The following is an 18,597-nucleotide window of genomic DNA, read 5'->3' as shown; positions in this document are numbered from 1 at the left end:
TTCTCAGTGTAATTTAATGCAGAGCCTCATGACACACAAGTACACACACACACACCAACATGCACACAATCGCTCAGGTTGAGATGCAGAGCAGGCACACGTGTGCTGGTTTGTGAGCAGGGGTGATTCTTCATGTGTTTCTGACTCATTAACTTAACTGTGTTGGTCTGATGGTGGACGTTGGACCTGGAGGGAAGGAGAGGCAGCACGAGAAGAAGAGAAGAGAACAGGAAAGAACAGAAGGAAAGAGGATATGAAGAATGGGATAGAAAAAGCAATGGACAAACCAACACTTCTAGTTGAGGAGATGGACTGAAGTGAGTCAGAGAGGCAGAGAGGACAAATACCCTGAATGGACATGGGCAGAGAGCGACCATCCCTGGGACTGCTGCTGCGTGTGGGTGTTCTGCTCACTGCCGTGTGCGTGTGCGTTCATGTTATCCTAGAGACAGGTTGGTCTGGGACATCTGAACCCCCGGGACGTCCCTCAGCTGCGGGACGTCCCATCCTGTCTGATCAGAACCTGGGCCAACAAAGCAGAACTAAGCGGGTGTCTGCAGAAGTAGAGGAGCAGGACAGGAGCGTCAAAAAGAGGATCTCTTACGTTCGGACCCTGAAGAAGGAGAGTCCAGGTAAGAAGAGGGACGAGGACGGAGAGGCCCCCTCAGCTCCTCTCAGCCCGCACAGAAAGGTATGCTGAACTTTGATATTGAACATCAACTTCTAAACCCTAAACTGCTGCGATTAAGATTCTTGTAAGTTTATCTGATCCTAAATCAGTGCAGCAGGAGACAGAGCGGCTCAATAAAGAGCTTTCACTCCATGTCTGCGAGTCGCCAGCTCAAATCCCAGTAATCCCCGGGAGGGTGATGAGGGAAGAACAGGCGTCCAGAATCAATGCATGTTCAATGAGCGCCTGTGAGACGCTTTTTGAAGTTGAAAAATAGAGTTTGTCAGCGCGGGTTTGCAGCCGGAGAAGGCTGCATCTACAGTTTCTTTGATTAATGGGCACAATTTAAACAGTTGTCACTTCCACACAAACATTGGCCGCGCTGTATCAGTTGCAAATCTATACACAAAGTCGGCCATAACAAAAGACCATTCAGATGCAATGTCCTCTGGAGCAAACACAGCTATTCACACACACCGACACACACACACACTCCATGGGCTTGACCCTTGACCTTTGAAGGGCGTGTTAAAGCACCAGCTTAACCAAACTCCCACTTCCTTCTCTTTTGTGCTTTTAATTTTTCCCTCTCTTTGCCTCATCGCTGCTCTTTTCTCCGTCTCAGCCGCCTTTATTTTGTCATTTGATCCCCGCGTCCATCCGTCTCCCTTTTGTCCCCTTTCACGGCCAATTTCCATCAAACCCCCCCCCCGCACCCAGCACAACAAGTCTGCCTCTCCTCAGCCTCTCGCTTCCTCCCTGTTGCATCCCCTGCCTCTGTTACTTTGAGATTTACTTGTTCGCATTTGTCTTAAATGATTTAAAACCAACCGAGTTTTAAATGCCGTGGAAATCACTGCAGGGCTATTATGTCACACTGAGAGATCAGCACTCCTGCACCATCAATAATGCATCTCACCATATGCTCTCTCTCTCCGTGCTTCCTAACACAAAATTTGTCACATAAGACGCCCTGGAGGGGCCCTTAACTAAATTCCTGTGTCGTGTGCTGCTGCCATTTAACTCTCTCTCTCTCTTTTCTTAGTTTGTCTGCGTGCATACTCCTCATACTTCTCGCTTTCTCTCCCTCTCATCTCGATGATCACTCGCTCTTTTGCTCTGTCATGTTACCTTGTTCCTGTTCTCCATGCTCTCATCCTTACTCTTGCTGTCAGACTTCTCCTCCCACTTCTAACCCACATCTTTCTTAGTTTCTCTCTTCAACTTCACATATTCGTGCACAGTGGATGAAATAAAGCAGGACTGCTGCTCCGAGAAGAAGACGACAATCCAGTGACCTCGATGAAAAGCAATGAAGGGACTTCAGAGAACATTCCTATAGAAGCTCAATTATTAGTGGGCGAGGTGCAAGAGGTGAACATTAGTTTATAAAAGCTTCTTTGCAGTAAAGTTTTGCACAGTGATCAAGCTGTCTACAATTCTAGTTTCTTTAGAGTAGTCCACGTTGGTGTTCAGTGAGTTGCAGTGTACTGTGGTAAAAATGGGATTTTTCAGTTCATTCTACACTGTTCAGTATAATATAATATAACTAACTAACTAATCAACTAGTCGAGTAATGTCAGATCTGGATCTTGCAACTCTGCAGTCTGAATACAACATCAACAGCATAAACCGACAGAAGAAGACAAACTTCTGCTGCTACGATTGCATCATTTAATATAAAAACACGGTGAGAATCCCAAGACTTTGCCCAACACAGAGATATCATTTTTATGGGTAAAAATTTAAAAATCCAAATTTTTGTCATAGATGTTGACAAGGAGTGACATCCTCTTCCCTTAACCCTCAACAAGAGTCAAACTGTGAATCTGTCTGATTGATAGATCTCCCATTCGTGTTACTTTTCTGTTTCCCTCAGATAACAACAGATGCTTGTGTGTTGTGTTTGGATCCAGTGTGATTTCCTGTGAATATACTAAAAAGGCAACTCTGATCTTAACAGTAAAACATTCACTTGACACATATTCAATACACTATTTGTGTCTGTCCCACTCAGAATGTCCTCTAGTCGATCTCTGACCTGTGACACAGCTGCTGTCACGTCCTCAAAGTTCCTCAGAGGACCGTTCCTGATGCTGGATGAGTGTGTAGATTCACTGAGTGGTGACAGTGAGGGGTAGTTGTGTAGAATTTGGTTGTGATCCTCTGTGTCTGAGAGCTGCTTCAGTTCATCATCTTTCCTCTTCAGCTCAGTGATCTCCTGCTCCAGTCTCTCCTGAAGCTCTTTGAATCGTCTCACTTCAGCTTCCTGCTGGGATCTGATCTTCTGCTTCACATCAGAGCTTCTTTTCTCCAGCAGACAGATCAGCTCAGTGATGTTCTTCTCACTGTCCTCCACTACTTTATCGGCAGAGCCATGGATGGCCTCCAACTCCTGTTGATGCAGCTTCACATCTTTCTCTCTGTCCTGGAGTCTCCGCTGGATTGTTTGTCTCATCTGCCCGAGCTCTCTCTGCCTCCCAGTCCTTTCTGCTACAGCTGACACTGTGTCGTGGTCTTTATGGTCATCCACATAGCAGAGATAACAGATACACTGCTGATCAGTGTGGCAGAAAATCTCCTTCACCTCATCGTGACGAGAGCAGATGGTGTCCTGGAGCTTCTCCGAGGGCTCCACCAGCTTGTGCTTCTTAAATAGAGGTGATTGAAAATGAGGCTGGAGGTGTCTTTCACAATAAGAGGCCAAGCAAACCAAACAGGACTTGAGAGCTTTCAGTTTTCTCCCTATGCAGAAACCACAGGCCACATCTTCAGGTCCAGCATAGCAGTGATCAGCAGGAGCAGCTTGGAGTCCACTCTTTGTCCGCTTCTCCACTAAATAAGCTAAAATGGTGTTTATCCCCAGGACAGGCCTCGGTGTGAAGGTCTGTCTACACTGGGGGCAGCTGTAGATTCCTCTGTCATCCTCATTGTCCCAGTGGGTTTTAACACAGCTCATACAGTAGTTGTGTGCACAGCCCATAGTCACCGGATCCTTCATTAGATCCTTACAGATCTTACAGCAGAATCTTTCTCTGTCCAGTTGAATTTCTTGCTGCGCCATTTCACCTGGTGCCAGTGACTGTAGAATAGTTTCACTCGTTTCACTTAGGATCTCTGCTCCTTCTGCTCTCGTTCACTTCCTCTTTTTACCATGTTTAAAGACACTATTGAAAAGAGCATCTGTCTTTAATGCCACACCATTTATAGGCAGCTGCCTCTGTTGCCACATGGTTTATAGGCATCTGCCTTTAATGCCACACTGTTTATAGGCAGCTGCCTCTGTTGCCACATGGTTTATAGGCATCTGCCTTTAATGCCACACGGTTTATAGGCAGCTGCCTCTGTTGCCACACGGTTTATAGGCATCTGCCTTTAATGCCACACTGTTTATAGGCAGCTGCCTCTGCTGCCACACTGTTTATAGGCATCTGCCTCCGCTGCCACACTGTTTGGAGGCAGCTGCCTTTGTTGCCACACGGTTTATAGGCATCTGCCTTTAATGCCACACTGTTTATAGGCAGCTGTCTCTGTTGCCACACGGTTTATAGGCATCTGCCTTTAATGCCACACTGTTTATAGGCATCTGCCTCCGCTGCCACACTGTTTGGAGGCAGCTGCCTTTGTTGCCACACTGTTCAGAAGCATCTGCCTCTGTTGCTACACGGTTTGGATCCATGATTTTGGTGTCTTTGAATAGGTAAAAACTCAAAGACTGTATTCCCAGTTACAGTGTGACTGATACTGAGCCTGAATAAACTGTGATAAACCAAAGGACAAATGTACATTTTTATCCTTGCCTTGAATTATACATAAGATGCTTAATAACTCCATGATAGCAATGATGCACAGAGATGTCACTGCTCACGAAGCAATTTATTGATTACAACTGTACCAAAGTAGATGGAAATACCACAAAAGGAACAAAGTTTTAGTAACGGTAGGACCAGGCACACTCCATTTATATTTATTCTCTCTAGGCTGAATAAATTTATTGTTGTTACAAGACAGCAAAGTGAGACTCACAAAATTTTACTGTCCAATTGCATATTTACAGTTTTATTGACTATCATAAGTTGACTTTGGCCCAAATGTTTCCTTATGACGGTATCTCATAGGAATTGTCCAAGGACTCTTCGTTAAATACACTAACATCCATAAGAACAAAATAAAATAGACTTATTGTTACTTATCCTTCAACTTCAAAATATTTTTTATGAGTTATGAACTTCTATGGTGTAAAAGCATCAGTGCATACACTAGACAAACGAAGCTGTACACAACAAACAGCTACTGACCTACTACTTTTTAACCAAGTTTTACTCTCATGTCTTGAGTTTTTATATAAATTCAGTTAACTGACAATGACTCCATGGACAGTAATATTGATGCAGGCTGGCTTATCCTGGCTCATCCTCACTTAACTAATATTTGTGCTGCCACACTGTCACGTTCTCTTTCATTCACCATTTATCATTTATCATTACCATTTGTCATATTTGTTTCTATTGTGAGACGTGAAGCACAGAATGTACGAATGTCTTTTGATAAGCACAGTAAAACTTAACAAGGCTGCACGTCTGTGTTTATAGACACAGTCATAAACGCAAACAACTCATCTGATTAGATAATCAATTAAATGTACACAAGGACAATGTTTGCAGTCGCCCACCATTAGAAATGGCGATCGCACAATCCCATGCAAATATCACAAAATTAAATCAATGCGTCCCCAGGTTTGTCGAACAGGGAAATTATAGAAAACTAAATGTGGGTTGTGAGTTGTCATATTTATTAGCTGTTCTGGAGCTGTCGATCATATCACATGATCTTCATCAGCAGCTGGAAGTGCAGGCGTTTGTTTATCAAAGTGAGTTCTTCTGACTGAGCATATGAATCAGTGGGTAAAGAACGATGCATCTACTGCATTTCATGAGTGTATCAAATGAGAGAAACATGTACTGTCCGTACGACTGACCTCACGGCTAAAGACACAAGGTTTCCTTTGAAATCATTTTGAATTCAATATAATCAATCAATATTATTGATTAGAACAAACACCAAACTCACCCCTTGTGCTGCTGGGGAAACTCTCTCGCTTCTCTGTCAACAGTTCCTGTGTATATGGAGGTTTATTAGTGTCTCAGTCTCAGTCAGGGATTGAGACACATATAAAACTCTGTCTGAATAACGATGCCAGTTCCATCTCACTTCATCTTCCCAAATAATATCCCCCTGCCGAGTGATTGATGGCTTTTCCGACAAGTACAAGGTGACACAGCTGCCTCGTCATCCTTGCTGCACTTTGAAAATGGCAAAAGTTGAGGATTATAATTCTTTTCTTCTCTGCAAAACGAAGCGAGAAAATCGTTCAGAAAGGCAAAGCTCATTTCCAAACGCATTCATGAAGCTGGAGAGTAGAAAGGTGACGTGGAAGACTGTTGCGGACAAATTCTGTCTCCCACTATAAACTGTGTGTGTGTGGAGAGAGCGAGAGAGAGAGCCCCGAGGGTTTATTTTAGTAATAACCAATCTAAAGGGAATTTAATCTCTTAGCTGTCTGACAGTCTCATAAATACGCTCACACACACACATGCCCTTTAATCATTTACCTCTTTCAGGCCTCCCCGCTGGGAGGAGGGGAGAGAAGAGGGATGAGTTGGAAAATCGTAGACAGACATGAAATGTTTGGGGCCAAAACAACAGCAGCAAGAGGGAAGAGATGGAGGGAGGGAAAGAGATGGAGGCAGAAGGAGAGAAAGACGGAGACTATAGAGCAGACTGATAACTCAGCCCCCTGACTTTAACACAGTAATAAACAGACGTCAAGGCCCTGAAGTCACAGTGACACACACACACACACACTTATTTGCACGAGTATGCTTCCCACTCCCCTCCTGCCACTAGTAGAGGACATGCTTGTATGAGGTGGTTGGATAAAAGAAGCAAATATCACCTGCAGTGACTCCAGTGTCAAGTGTCTCATTTCTCTTATTGTATTGTCAACACTCCAACTGTATTCAATCCTGTTAAAGACAAAATTATTAGAGCAGAAACCTTCGAAAAAATAAGACTTATTTTGTCAAAAAAAGAGAATATTGTAGTCACTGCTGCTTTTACTCCCTCGCGCCACTCTCTAATTTCTTTCCCTCACATCTCTGAAAACAGTATCATCAGTTTGCAGCTTGGAAGTGATTTATTCTTAACTTTTCTCCTCCAGCCCCCCCCTCACATATACCTTACCACTGGAAAGGAGCCAAACAAAGACGTCTCCAAATTAGCGTAGGGATGAATTATTAATGTTAAACTGTTACACGGGTAGCCCTTCCACTGCATTGCCACCTTATCAATTCTTAATGTCCTCGCTCCACAGTGGGAGAACGGCACCATTTCACGGGCAGGCTTTTTTTCCAGATTCGGAGATTTCTCTCAAATGGGTCGGCTGTCACTCACATGTCACACACACTCAGGCAGGCAGGCAGCGTGTGGATCATATCAGAGAAGAAGACTGGCACCGTGGATGCTTTGAGACTGGCCGTGCAGTTTTTAAAGCTGCAGTGATCATCCAGCGATGTCGAGATGACAAAAGGCAATCTGTGCACCCCACCCCGTGCAGTAACTGATCTTCTTGTCATGTTTTACACGGCCTTGCTACAGGCGATAGCATCTATTAGTAGAAACGGTTTTCTTTGTTATCCTGTTGGCAGCAATGGCAGATTGTCAGATGTACAAACTATTTATTGCTTTTAGTTCTGCAACAGCCACGGAAAAAGTGAAGAGGGGGTTTAGATACACGGCCGTGGCTCTCTGACTATTCTCTCTGTTTCAGTAAAGCAGAATACTTTTGATTAAGTTAATCGATTAAAATCAAACCTGTGTTTTATTTCAAATTATTTCTTTTAATTAGCGAACCCTAACCCTATTGGCAAGTATTAATTACTTTAATACTAAAAGTAATGAGAACAATAGTGAGAACAGATAAAAGGCGACTTCTGTACCGTCTGCGCCGGTCTGCGCCGGCCGACGCCAGCCGGACCAGTATCAGGCCCCCGCTGGAATTTCTAATGCAGAAACCCAGTGACCTTGGTCGTGTCTCGGAAAGAGGGAGAGAAGGGGAGAGAGAAAGCGAGAGGCTGTTCGAAAAGAATGAGAGGGTTTGACTTCTGTAATCCCAAAGGTGTGACCAGAGTCAGTTCTCAGGCATCTTTAACCTCTGGCTGGGGCATGTGGGGAACCGGGCAGTCACAAGACATCATCGTCTGGGCGGCTGATGTCACCTGGGTCGTGCTCCGCTCCTTGTTTCTTCTTGAGCTAAAGAATGTCATCCTTTACAAACAGTGCAGTTCCTGACTCTGGTTATTATACGTTAATGTTGACTGATTCTACAGTTGCAGTCCAAAAAAACTTTTTGAGGCGATATTTGTTTAAGCAAAAAAAAGTTTGACCCCACGAAACCCTTTTTTTGCCTTATGAACAAGTTTTCTTAAGATTGCCTCCAGAGAATCCTTTCAAATTTGGTACAAATGCTCAACTACACTCACAGATTAAATGATCAGATTTGTTCGGTAAAATGTCAAGGTCCCGGCCGCCTCACAAAACATGTTTTTGGCCTCTTGAACATGATTTCTCTCCCTCATCAATCATTAGTATCAAAGTCAGGCCAACAGAAAACAAGCTGACCTGGAATCAGGATAAAAAAAACACAAATAAACCTTCCCCATTTTGCAAAATTTAAGGAAATTTAAAATCATCTTTTAATATCAAGGGTTTAAAATGTAAATCCCTAAACCAGATCCCACTATAGTCAACAGTCGACTCCTCTGATCATGACTTTTAAATGCATTTCTATATAAACACACTTCCAAAGACAAGATGATTAAAACCGTGTGCTGCTCATGGAGAAACACTCAATGCACTTCATGTTATTGACTGAATAAACAGAGGGTCTGTTGTGTGCTAGCAGACAAAGACGCCCACAGGAAGGGGGGAAAAGTCAGTGTCAAACTGTCAAGTCCAGCGTCCTGACCGAACAATGCTCCCCCTCAGACACGGGGGCCTTGTCTGGAACATTCCAGAAAGTTCGCGGCCTCCCTCCCGGCTGATATGAATGGGTGCATTGACCTCTGAAATAAGACGCCCGTGTGCTCTCATCCTCACCTACACCGCTGCATCCACGTGCACGAGCACTCACACAGAATACCTGCCCCTGTCAAACGGCACTTTGTGTGTCGCATGAAACGCCCAAGGTTTGTGCGTGTGTGTGTGTGTGTGTTGCAGAAACCCATTTCGGCTGCGTTTGACATTCACCTTACCTTGCAAAGACAACAGAGACACTCAGCTGCCACCACTTAGCCCCAGCAGCAACAGAGAAGCCCAGTGAACCTGAAGAACAACCATTTAAAGAGCCTGCTGTTCTCTCGGGCCTGAAACACTCTACCACTTCTTGGAAAGGACCTTTCTCTGCCTCCGTCTCTCTGCCTCCGTCTCCTGCTCTAAATCGGCGATATTAATTTGATAGATGATGCAGAGTGATAATGAGGACGCAGAATGTACAGAGAGGACGGCACAGAGCGGGGGATGCAAAATTAGAAGCATTAACACTGAGCTGAGGGCTGGTGCAGACAGCTCCATAATGATGACAGGCCGCTAATCGCTCAAAACAACCAGGAGCGTCGCCGATCATGATGTGACGTGGCTTGAAATACGCATTTCTCCTGCCTCCTCTATTGATTTCAAAACAGAGTAATTATTTATGTGTAAGACACAAGTGGACAAACTGGTAAAACAAAAGTTGAGAATGAAAGTAACCGCCTCCGTCTGTTTAACTCTGTTTCTGCAGCTACGTCTCTGGAAGTATAAGCATCATATTGTGCACAGCGTGTGTCCTCCGCTCCTGCCAACTAGACGTCAAACACAGATCTCATATCTGGGATGTTGTCCAGTAAAGATACTCGCGTGGAAAAACTCCAACACACACGTACACGTTTAACCGAAGGCCCGCCACGAGACCCCATCTGTCTCGGCCCGACTCCAACACAGTGGGATCGAATCAGACGACAACGTGTCCTCAGCAGTGTCAATCTTTTTTTTTCAATCCAACCTCCACAACCATGTCAATCCACGCCGTGCTGAACAGGAGCATCTGTACGTGCCTCCATGCATTGATGCTCTCAGGATGACGGTGTTTCCAAGGCAACAGAGCAGTTCTACAGATATTCAAGTTGATGGCACAAGCTAGGACAAGTCAAAATGATTGACTATAAAGTGTGTGTGTGTGTGTGTTCAAATATGTACGCTTGAGTGTGCATGCATGTGAAAGAGGGAGAGTGATTATCTGTTTTCTGATGAGAGCTGCAGTTTCTTATGCTCAGAGTTAGTTGGAAACCACAAACAACTTTTATAGGAATCTATAAAACCCTAGCAAGAAACAGCTGCTTGAAAAGCACACGCTCCAGACCAGTAACATCCCTGATTTCCCACTGTGGTCAGGTTCTATGGCAAAGAAATACAGATGTATACTCTATGTGCATGAGGTATACTCTCAGCAACCGTGTACCAGCTGTTTTGAGTGACTACCTGCGTAAAGCGTGCACGTTTGGCTGCGGAAATCACTTGCCTTCGTTTACACCACATGTACAATGACCCCGTCTTTCCAAATTTACGCCTTTGTCTGTGTCTTCTATGTGTGTGGCTCATCTGTTTCATCTTGAGATATTTGTTTTATTTTCAGGGGGTTTTCAGTTTGGCTTTGTCTTCAACGTGACCACCTGCTTGAATTTCCGCTCCATATTTTCACATGGACTGGCAGGAAGTTTCGGAAAATGTAGAGAGCAATGAGCATTTTTTGATGGCGTTTGCTGAAAAGCCAGATGCTCCCACAACTGGTAGATGTCGTTTAACACTTGAACGGAACCGTAGGTCGTAATCGATAAGCTACTTGTCTCGGTTCTTTGGGTTGAATACGGTCTATTCAGGATGTTTGTGATGCACCTGCAAAAACAGTAAAAATGCAGCTTTGCACTCGCAAGACGGTGGAGGGAGGTCAGATTTGATTTAAGCAACACGGACATAAAATGCTGATGCCACGGAGGCGATGACAGAAACTGGTCAGGGGGAACAGACCTGCACCGGCCATCGATCCACCTTCATTTACGTCACATGGGGCGGAAATCGTCAAGAAGTCTGCAGGATGGTGTGTGTGGAATGTGTGTGTTGCGTTCATCTGCACCACTGTACAACCAACACCTTTTCCGGCTGTTATTCTCACACACACCATCTCTTCATCCTCCATCTGCGCTCCCCCCCCACCTTCACCACCACCACCACCCCCGCACCCGGCTCACGTATTCCCTCCACCCTCCACTCCTTCACAGGCTTCTCCCACATGGCTCTGCCTCGGAGACTGAGGCTCAACTTCTTCAGAGATTACTGCCTTTATTAAAAAGATCAGCGTAATCCCCCGCTTTAATTCTGTTATACCCTCTCTGTGTCTCAGAGTGCTCTGGCAGTGAGCTGGGATCGGCCGATGAGCCGAGGGAGAAGAGACGACTGCAGGAAGCGGAGACAGCTGGGTCGGGCCCGACTGCCAGTCTCCACGCATCTCCCAGATTAGACAGAATGATGGAGCTTAGAGCGGCTGATTTGTTGTGTTTATCATGTGTGTATCATAATGTCGAGCTACACCGGGAGCTTACAAATCCTTTTATTTTACACTCTCTTTTTTATACTTTTAATACCAGACAGTAATATGAAACCCTTTGCTTTTGCTGTTCTAAATATACCCAGTATGCATTATTGGAATCAACAGGTTTGATCTGACCATGAAATAAAACTTATCGGATACTCGTTTGCAGATCTATAGTACACTGCAAATCTATTAAAAAAGAAAAAAGAAAAACATATTTTTGGTTTTAGTGTATTCAGATTTTGACCAGTTTTCACTTTGACTCAAAGATTAACTGTTAGATTTCAATTTTTCAGTCAAACAACGACTAGCATTTAGTTTTGAATTTAATGGGACAGCAGAGTTTTGTTTGCTGCATTGCACCGAGGTAACATTAAACCTCTTTTTGCTATTTTTCCCTAAATCCCATTAGCACAGACCACTGGAGCACAAGTCTCTTCGCCATCCACAAGAAATCAGAGGAAGATCATTGTAAACGGGCCGCCTGCTGTTTCATTAAACCACCACTTCACTGGTCCATCATGTCTTGACCTTCATTTGGCACATGACTGAGTTTTTAATAGAAACCTAAATCTATACCATAGATTGAATTTAGAGATGGATGAAGCTAATATATCTCGGATATGAACACTGCCATTTGGAGACAGAGTCTGCACAGTATAGGGCTCTGGGGACGGATCAATACAGGTGCTCGGCCAATCATGAGTCAGTCTCAGCTGCCGATCATGACATTTATATATTATAACATCAGATAACTCATCTGCAAACATTTACTCTAAAAGGACAGAAATCATCTCTGACAAAAACATATTTGGCTTGTACTTTGACTTTTTAGTTTGTTCCATGTCCCATCCACTAACATGGAGCTTGGCAGCATTTGAGGGTAGTGAGAGGAATGCAAATAAAACAAAAATGAGCAGCAGGTGCTCCGGCTCTTTGCTGACAGACAGTTCCTGACTTGGCAGCGCTCCCCCCATCGCCGTACGGACTCCAGACGGGCAGACACGGCTCATGTGGCCGGCTGCTCCGTGACATTTGATACGCTTCTGTTTGTTTACTTGAGCGCTGATTGTGCTGTGTCTCCTCTGATGCTCTGACCACGCTGCCATCGACTGCTACGTATCGACTTGGTTTATTCTCGGCATAAATCCATACACAGGTGTGGAACTCCACCTCCTCCTCCGTCTGGGTTTGTCCTTCATTTTCAACTCCCCCTCTTCCCCTCTACCTCCCACTTCTTCTCACTTCTCGCCTTCATCGCTCTGGCAGACAGTCTTTGCGTGTTTTTATCCTGTCATCTCTTGTTCACCCATCCATCCTGTCCTCCCCCAGGGATTGTTCACGCTTGGCCTGGCTGCTCACACCTCACTCACACCCAGGCTGAGAGGCACAGATCCACTAACACGCCCAGCTCCATGAAGACATGCAGACCCTGCAGAGAGGCCCCACAACAGAGAGATCAAAAAAGCAGCCATCACTTTTATATCCCCGAGAAATAGAATGAGCAGGAAAGGGCAGTAATGTGGTGAAATGAAAATATAATTAAGTCAAATCTATCAACTTTCTCCTGAAATAACTTCCACTTCAGTAGATTTCACCTTTCAGATTATACATTTCTATTTATTACCCACAGGACTTCCACTTCAACTGACCTGTCTCGCCAAACTCGTGACAGCTTGTCCAACATTTCCTTTATTTGCTGCCATTTCAATTTCTCCTAAAAATGCACTTCAGCTGCCACCTCAGTTTATTTCAGTTCCCGTACAGTTCTAAGTGTTTTGAAAGCAAATCCCCAGCAGTGCACCGGCAGTTTCATTGGAAATGTTTTTCTTTTCTTCTTCTTCAATTTGCGCCAATTTCCATCAAGACCTTCAACTGCAGCTCAGTTTATCTCGCACACTTTAACCAGCTTTTCAGCTCCAAGTTCTTTTTCAGCACTTTCACCTCAATTGGCATTTTAGCTTTAGTTTTTTACCTTCTTCCAGTGCTTCCACTTGAACTGCCACGTCCACATCTGTGTCACTCATGGTCGTTCAGCTGGCTCTTCAGTTGTTGTCCAGTATTCATGTAGAGACACTTACAGGGGGAAAAAAGACAGAGATTTTGAGATAAAAGTTATTCTGGTATAGTATTACGAGAAAAAAAAATAAAGTCATAATATTGTGTGCACAGGGACTCCTTGCAGTTCTTTCTTAAAACTATGTTTTTTCTTGATTCTCATAATATTACAGCTTAAATCTCGCAATATTACAACTTTACTCTCATAATATTACGACTTTCTTCTCAGTTACGATTTTATTCTTGAAATCTCTGCATTTGTTTGTTTCAATATGGCTCTAATACTCCTCATATAATACAATAATAAAATGAATAGATACTAGTTCCAATGTTTAACTTTCTTGGCAGCTCACGTATGTAAATATTTCTTTGAAAACTCTTCATCAAAGTCGTCACATTAGCATTAATTCCTGATGTTCATCTCTCCATTCATGTCCGGGCAGCTGGCGTGAGAGGCTCAGGCTGGGTGTGTATTTATATCTAATGTCATGGTCTGAACAGCCTCGTCTGTCTGAATGATTTCCTGTGTGTTTGTTATTAACACTGCTTTCCTCCTCTGTCCCTGAGGTGCTGACGGCTTGTTGTAACTTGACTGAACATGGGGCTTAACACCAACCTCATCAACGCTCAGTGAGGATTCAGCAGTTTAGCGAGAGCTCAGAGGCAGAATGTGCACATGTGTGACACACACACACACACACACACACACACACACAAATTCCCAATGTCACACTTTAAGTGCACCAAACTTATTTTAGATTTTGTTTTTTGTTCACATGAAAAAATCAATTGCAAGCCGCAAGAATAACAAATGTGTCCGACAACTCCAGGGCAATATTTCTCTCCAGTCAAGTCTTTAAATTAGAAACCTTGCGAGCACACCTCCTCCCTCGGCCAAGTCAATGGAGGAGGTGTAAGGGAGGAGGTGTGCTCAATCATTCCTTTTCTACTCTCCTCTAAAGGTCAGATATATATGTGTGTGTGTGTGTGCGTGATTTTCGACCCTCGCTCCGTCCCTTTGCTTCTCCACTTTTCCCCCACTGCTCCAGTTCACCTCCACTTTATACACACTGCAACCTCCCAGTGAGTCTATTGTCCCAGATATCTGGCCTGTGATCAGCAGCCCTGTCTCAACCTGCACCGGGCTGACGTACGGGGGCCTGACAGCTGAGCTTTGCAGCCAGGACTCGGCGAGGAGATGAAAAGGGCAGCGAGGAGACAGGGAGCTCTGGGAGTTTTCAGTGTCCTCCTGATGCAGAAAGGCAGATATTACTTGTTTAGGTGTAAACAACAGACTGACATACAGTTTTTTTCTCTCTCTATAAAATCCCACCGACACCGGGGTATTTTTAAAGCAGCGTTTGTTTTGGAAAGGTGTTTCTGCTTCCCTTGTTTTTGTCAGGGATGGTTGTCAGATTGTGGGTTTTGACAGAGAGATGTGGTCTGAATGAAATTTATATGGAGGAACTGAAAAACAAACACACCATGTGGAGGCTGAGGTAAAAAACATCCCACAGTAACCAGTTTTGAATAAGCACAAGGTCTGTGCTGCTTTTATAAAATCTAATATCGATACGTTTATTTGATGTGAGCTCTCCTCAGTGTGGTTATTTGGTTTGGTGTGTTAATGTGTTTGTGTGAACTTGAACAACTCTATTCTATCCACTGTCATGTTACAAAAATGAAGATGAATGAATGACAGATTTGATCTACACACGATCTAGAAGATAATCGAAGACTCCAACCTCCAGTTTCAGGGCAAATCAACCTCAACCTCAATTTGTCAGTGACTATATATGAAACCATGTGAAGTATGAAGCCTGCTGGATAGAGCGTGCCATCACAAAGCTGAAGTGGAGGGTGTAACTGTGAGGAGAGACAGAGAGGAAAAAAACACATGGAAACATGGGAATGAGTTCCAACACAAGATGGGAATTAATCCTAACATTAGGTTATTTTCCTAAACAAACCTGACGTCACCATAGCACCTTTTACAGATTACTTTCCACAAGTGCCCGCAGCATCAAACAAACCCAAACACGACCCAGATAGGCCAGAGATGATCTGTGAACAACCACAAACTGCGGTGCTCATAAACCACTCACACAGGCGGGAGGGCCCCGGTGGCTTGGAAGCCGTCGACCATGAAATCACACAGGATAATTTACACAGCAGCTGCTGATCAACGCCGGTTTGTAGCATCTGATACAAGAAATGATTGTGCAATCAACAAATGCATCGTCACAGCTCTGCCTCTCGTTGCTTCTCCTCTGATCACAAACAGACACATTCCTGCAGAAACGACTGCATAAGGCCGAGCTCCGCCAGGTTTCAGGAATGCGATCACACAGCAGCACTTCACCAGGCTCCGCTCCAGCCAGCAGATGGTGAAGTCTCATTTTTCCACTGTCAGCCACAGCTGAACTTTATTTATAATCCGTACCTCACAGTACAGGACGCATAGGAATAAACAGCAGCCCCCCGTTTTACTGAGACAACAATGGCCCAATGAACTTTAGCAGTTTATTTGTCACTAATACGCAGGTGGAGAAGAAAATCCTGCTCTGAGCACATTGTGACCTAGTTCCATCAGTGGCTTTGCACAAGCGGTTTCTAATACCTGAAAGAATAAAGCTCCCTTTGTTGTTGTCCTTGCACTGATTTTCTTTTACCAGTGGCCTACTTTGATTTGAGTTAATTGTCAATTTTCTTTCTTGTTTCCTGTGTTTGTGTGGGTGTGTGCGTGTGCAGACTCCTCGGTGGCACATAGAGCTGGAGCCATGGGCCAGTGAGAGTCATTCTCTGGAGGAAGAGGCCAAAAGGTTCCTCAGCTACATCACAACACCACAAGTGAGTCATAATCAATCGACCACTCACAGGCACTTAAATTAAGTGCTTGCTGTATCTTTATCCAAGGTTTGTTTATGCCTCCACACCAGCGATACCCAGAGGCTGCAGGTACAGTATTGTGTTTTTTGGGTTGTCTGTCCGTCCATGCAAAAGTATTGTGAACACGATATCTCAAGAACGCCTCGAGGGAAATTCTTAAAATTTGGTACAAATGTTTAGTTGGACTGAAGGATGAACTGATTACGGTGGTCGAGGTGTCAAAAATCCTGAAAGCCTCATATGAGTCTGGGGGAAAAAAGTACAATTCTATTATGTATAATGGCATTACACTGTCTCTTTTGACTTTATGTGACAGGGAACTAAAAGTACAGTTTTCTTGGCTTTAATTCCCCTGGTTGCTCACTTTCTGCCGTGTGCCGCTGTTGATGTGGTTAATTTTTTTGTTCTGTCCCATCAAGGAACATAACAGCTTTAATTAGCATTTGACATTCACTGCTTCAAGTTCAAATAAACCAAAATATTCTAAACAGATGCACGAATAGAAAAGGGGTAAGTTGTTGCTCTTTGTGGGGCAGGAAGTGCATTTTTTTTGACAGGTCTTTGTTGTCGTACTGTGTAGAAAACCAGAGTGAGCTTGTTTCTGTCACGCACCGGCACCTCGTTCGCATTCTGCTCAGCCAAAGATTATTGGTCTTGCTCGGCAGCACACACATAATTCATTACTCCATTGATTACCATACAGATGGAACTCACATTCCCTCTATTCATACTCAATCAGCGGGATGTTATGGTTTGTTTGTCGGACTATGGCAGTAAATTAAATCACTGCAAATAGATCAAGAAGTTCGAGATCATAATCTGATCGTTGCAGAGGGATTGAGAAAGTCCTAATTTTCTGTGCCACATTGTGACGGTAATGCAAAAACACAGACAGATTTTTTTTGGGGGGGGGATTACATGTGCTCTGGTTTTTTATTGTAATGAAATTGACTTGGGGATAAATCAGCAACTTATCTTCTCCCCCCTCACACAGCAGGGCACTGTATTCTACTCCAAATGACTAAGCACTCATTTTGTATCTTCCACAAAGCAGACATTCAGCGAGCAATGAATTAGCCTCAGGACGTGTGTGTGTGCGTGTGTGTGTGTGTGTGTGTGTGTGTGTAGATGTACATGCAGCCACTTGTGCATATTTGTGTGTGAAAGAAAGGGACAAGGACAGGAACAGAGAGACAGAGATTGTCTTTGAGTGTGTGCGTACGCTTGTGTGTGTGTGTGTGTGTGTGTGTGTGTGGGAGGCTGTTGAAGGGAACTGTCCATCATAGACAGTGACAGGCGAGGGTGGAGGGAGTTAGTGGGGGCATAGCAGCGTCCTGGGCTGTAATGCTGAGTGACACGGTGGCTGGTGGAGCTGTTACTCAGAGAGATGGTTTACGACGCGACTGTCCAATCGATAGCAATCGTGTATCTTACATGCATGCACTGGCACACACACACACAGATAAGAGAAAGTGTTATCAAACGTATTTCAACAGCCTGAAAGGTACTTATCAAGAAAATACCACATTCAGTCCATGGTATTATTGCAATAACATACAGTAAAGTAGATTACATCACAAAAAGTGTAGCTGATTGTCTCTGATTAGCTTCACAACAGTAATGACAGTTCATTTATTCTGATGTATTGTCAACGCAAACATTATTTCAGCTCAGTAGTCAGGGCAACTGTGCAGACGTTCGATGCCACCGATATGTCTGCGGATGAGAAGTGGCAAAAATAATCCAGAGTGATTTTGCATTTCACTGGACACCGTGCACTCTGTGTGTGTGTGTGTGTGTGTGTGTGTGTGTGTGTGTGTGTGTGTGTGTGTGTGTGTGTGTGTGTGTGTGTGTGTGTGTGTGTGTGTGTGTGTGTGTGTGTGTGTGTGTGTGTGTGCTTGTGCTGCTGAATTCCTTCTACTGGAACAAATTAACAATGATGAGCATAACGAAGCGTGTTTCAGATTCATTTAAATAAATTACTGCAGCACGCTCATGCACAGAGTACAGTGGTTGTGCTCTTTACAGCAGACGACAGGGAGCAGGGCCACGTCTCAACCACACCTCTGTTCGTCTGTCAAACCAACATTAAAACTCTTTAAACGGATCCTGCATGGGAATATACAGGATCTGCAGGAGGGGGAGAAGATTTTGAAGCCTTCTGGTTACTGTTTCTAATTTGAACAATCGTGTAAATAAGTTTTACATTTACCAAAATTAATCGGCTATCAGCCTTTTAATTTATCTTTAGTGAATGCAGATAGCCGTTAATAGGGATTAGCCAAAATGTCTTCTG

At 44.1% G+C, this 18,597-nt stretch overlaps 2 protein-coding genes across 2 annotated transcripts in view; one reads left to right on the top strand and one right to left on the bottom strand.

Moving 5' to 3' along the window:
- mettl24 (methyltransferase like 24) overlaps nucleotides 1–18,597 on the top strand; it is a 31,090-nt gene continuing 12,493 nt past the window's right edge. The window contains exons 1-2 of the mRNA XM_035143433.2: nucleotides 1–691; nucleotides 16,164–16,262. Of these exons, the coding sequence (XP_034999324.1) occupies nucleotides 353–691; nucleotides 16,164–16,262 (438 nt within the window). The 5' untranslated portion in view covers nucleotides 1–352. The remainder of the gene's footprint in view (nucleotides 692–16,163; nucleotides 16,263–18,597) is intronic.
- On the bottom strand, nucleotides 2,403–3,862 carry LOC118099140 (E3 ubiquitin/ISG15 ligase TRIM25-like). Its single transcript, XM_047338033.1, has 2 exons — nucleotides 2,664–3,862; nucleotides 2,403–2,595 (listed from the first exon to the last, which is right to left on the bottom strand). The coding sequence occupies exons 1-2, from the start codon at nucleotides 3,732–3,734 to the stop codon at nucleotides 2,470–2,472; spliced, it is 1,197 nt and encodes a 398-aa protein (XP_047193989.1). The 5' UTR covers nucleotides 3,735–3,862; the 3' UTR covers nucleotides 2,403–2,469.

Source organism: Hippoglossus stenolepis, chromosome 20, assembly GCF_022539355.2.
Source record: "Hippoglossus stenolepis isolate QCI-W04-F060 chromosome 20, HSTE1.2, whole genome shotgun sequence".
Taxonomy (NCBI): Eukaryota; Metazoa; Chordata; class Actinopteri; order Pleuronectiformes; family Pleuronectidae; genus Hippoglossus; species Hippoglossus stenolepis.
The sequence above is the reverse complement of the archived record's forward strand: the minus strand, read 5'-3'. Positions and strand labels throughout refer to the sequence as shown.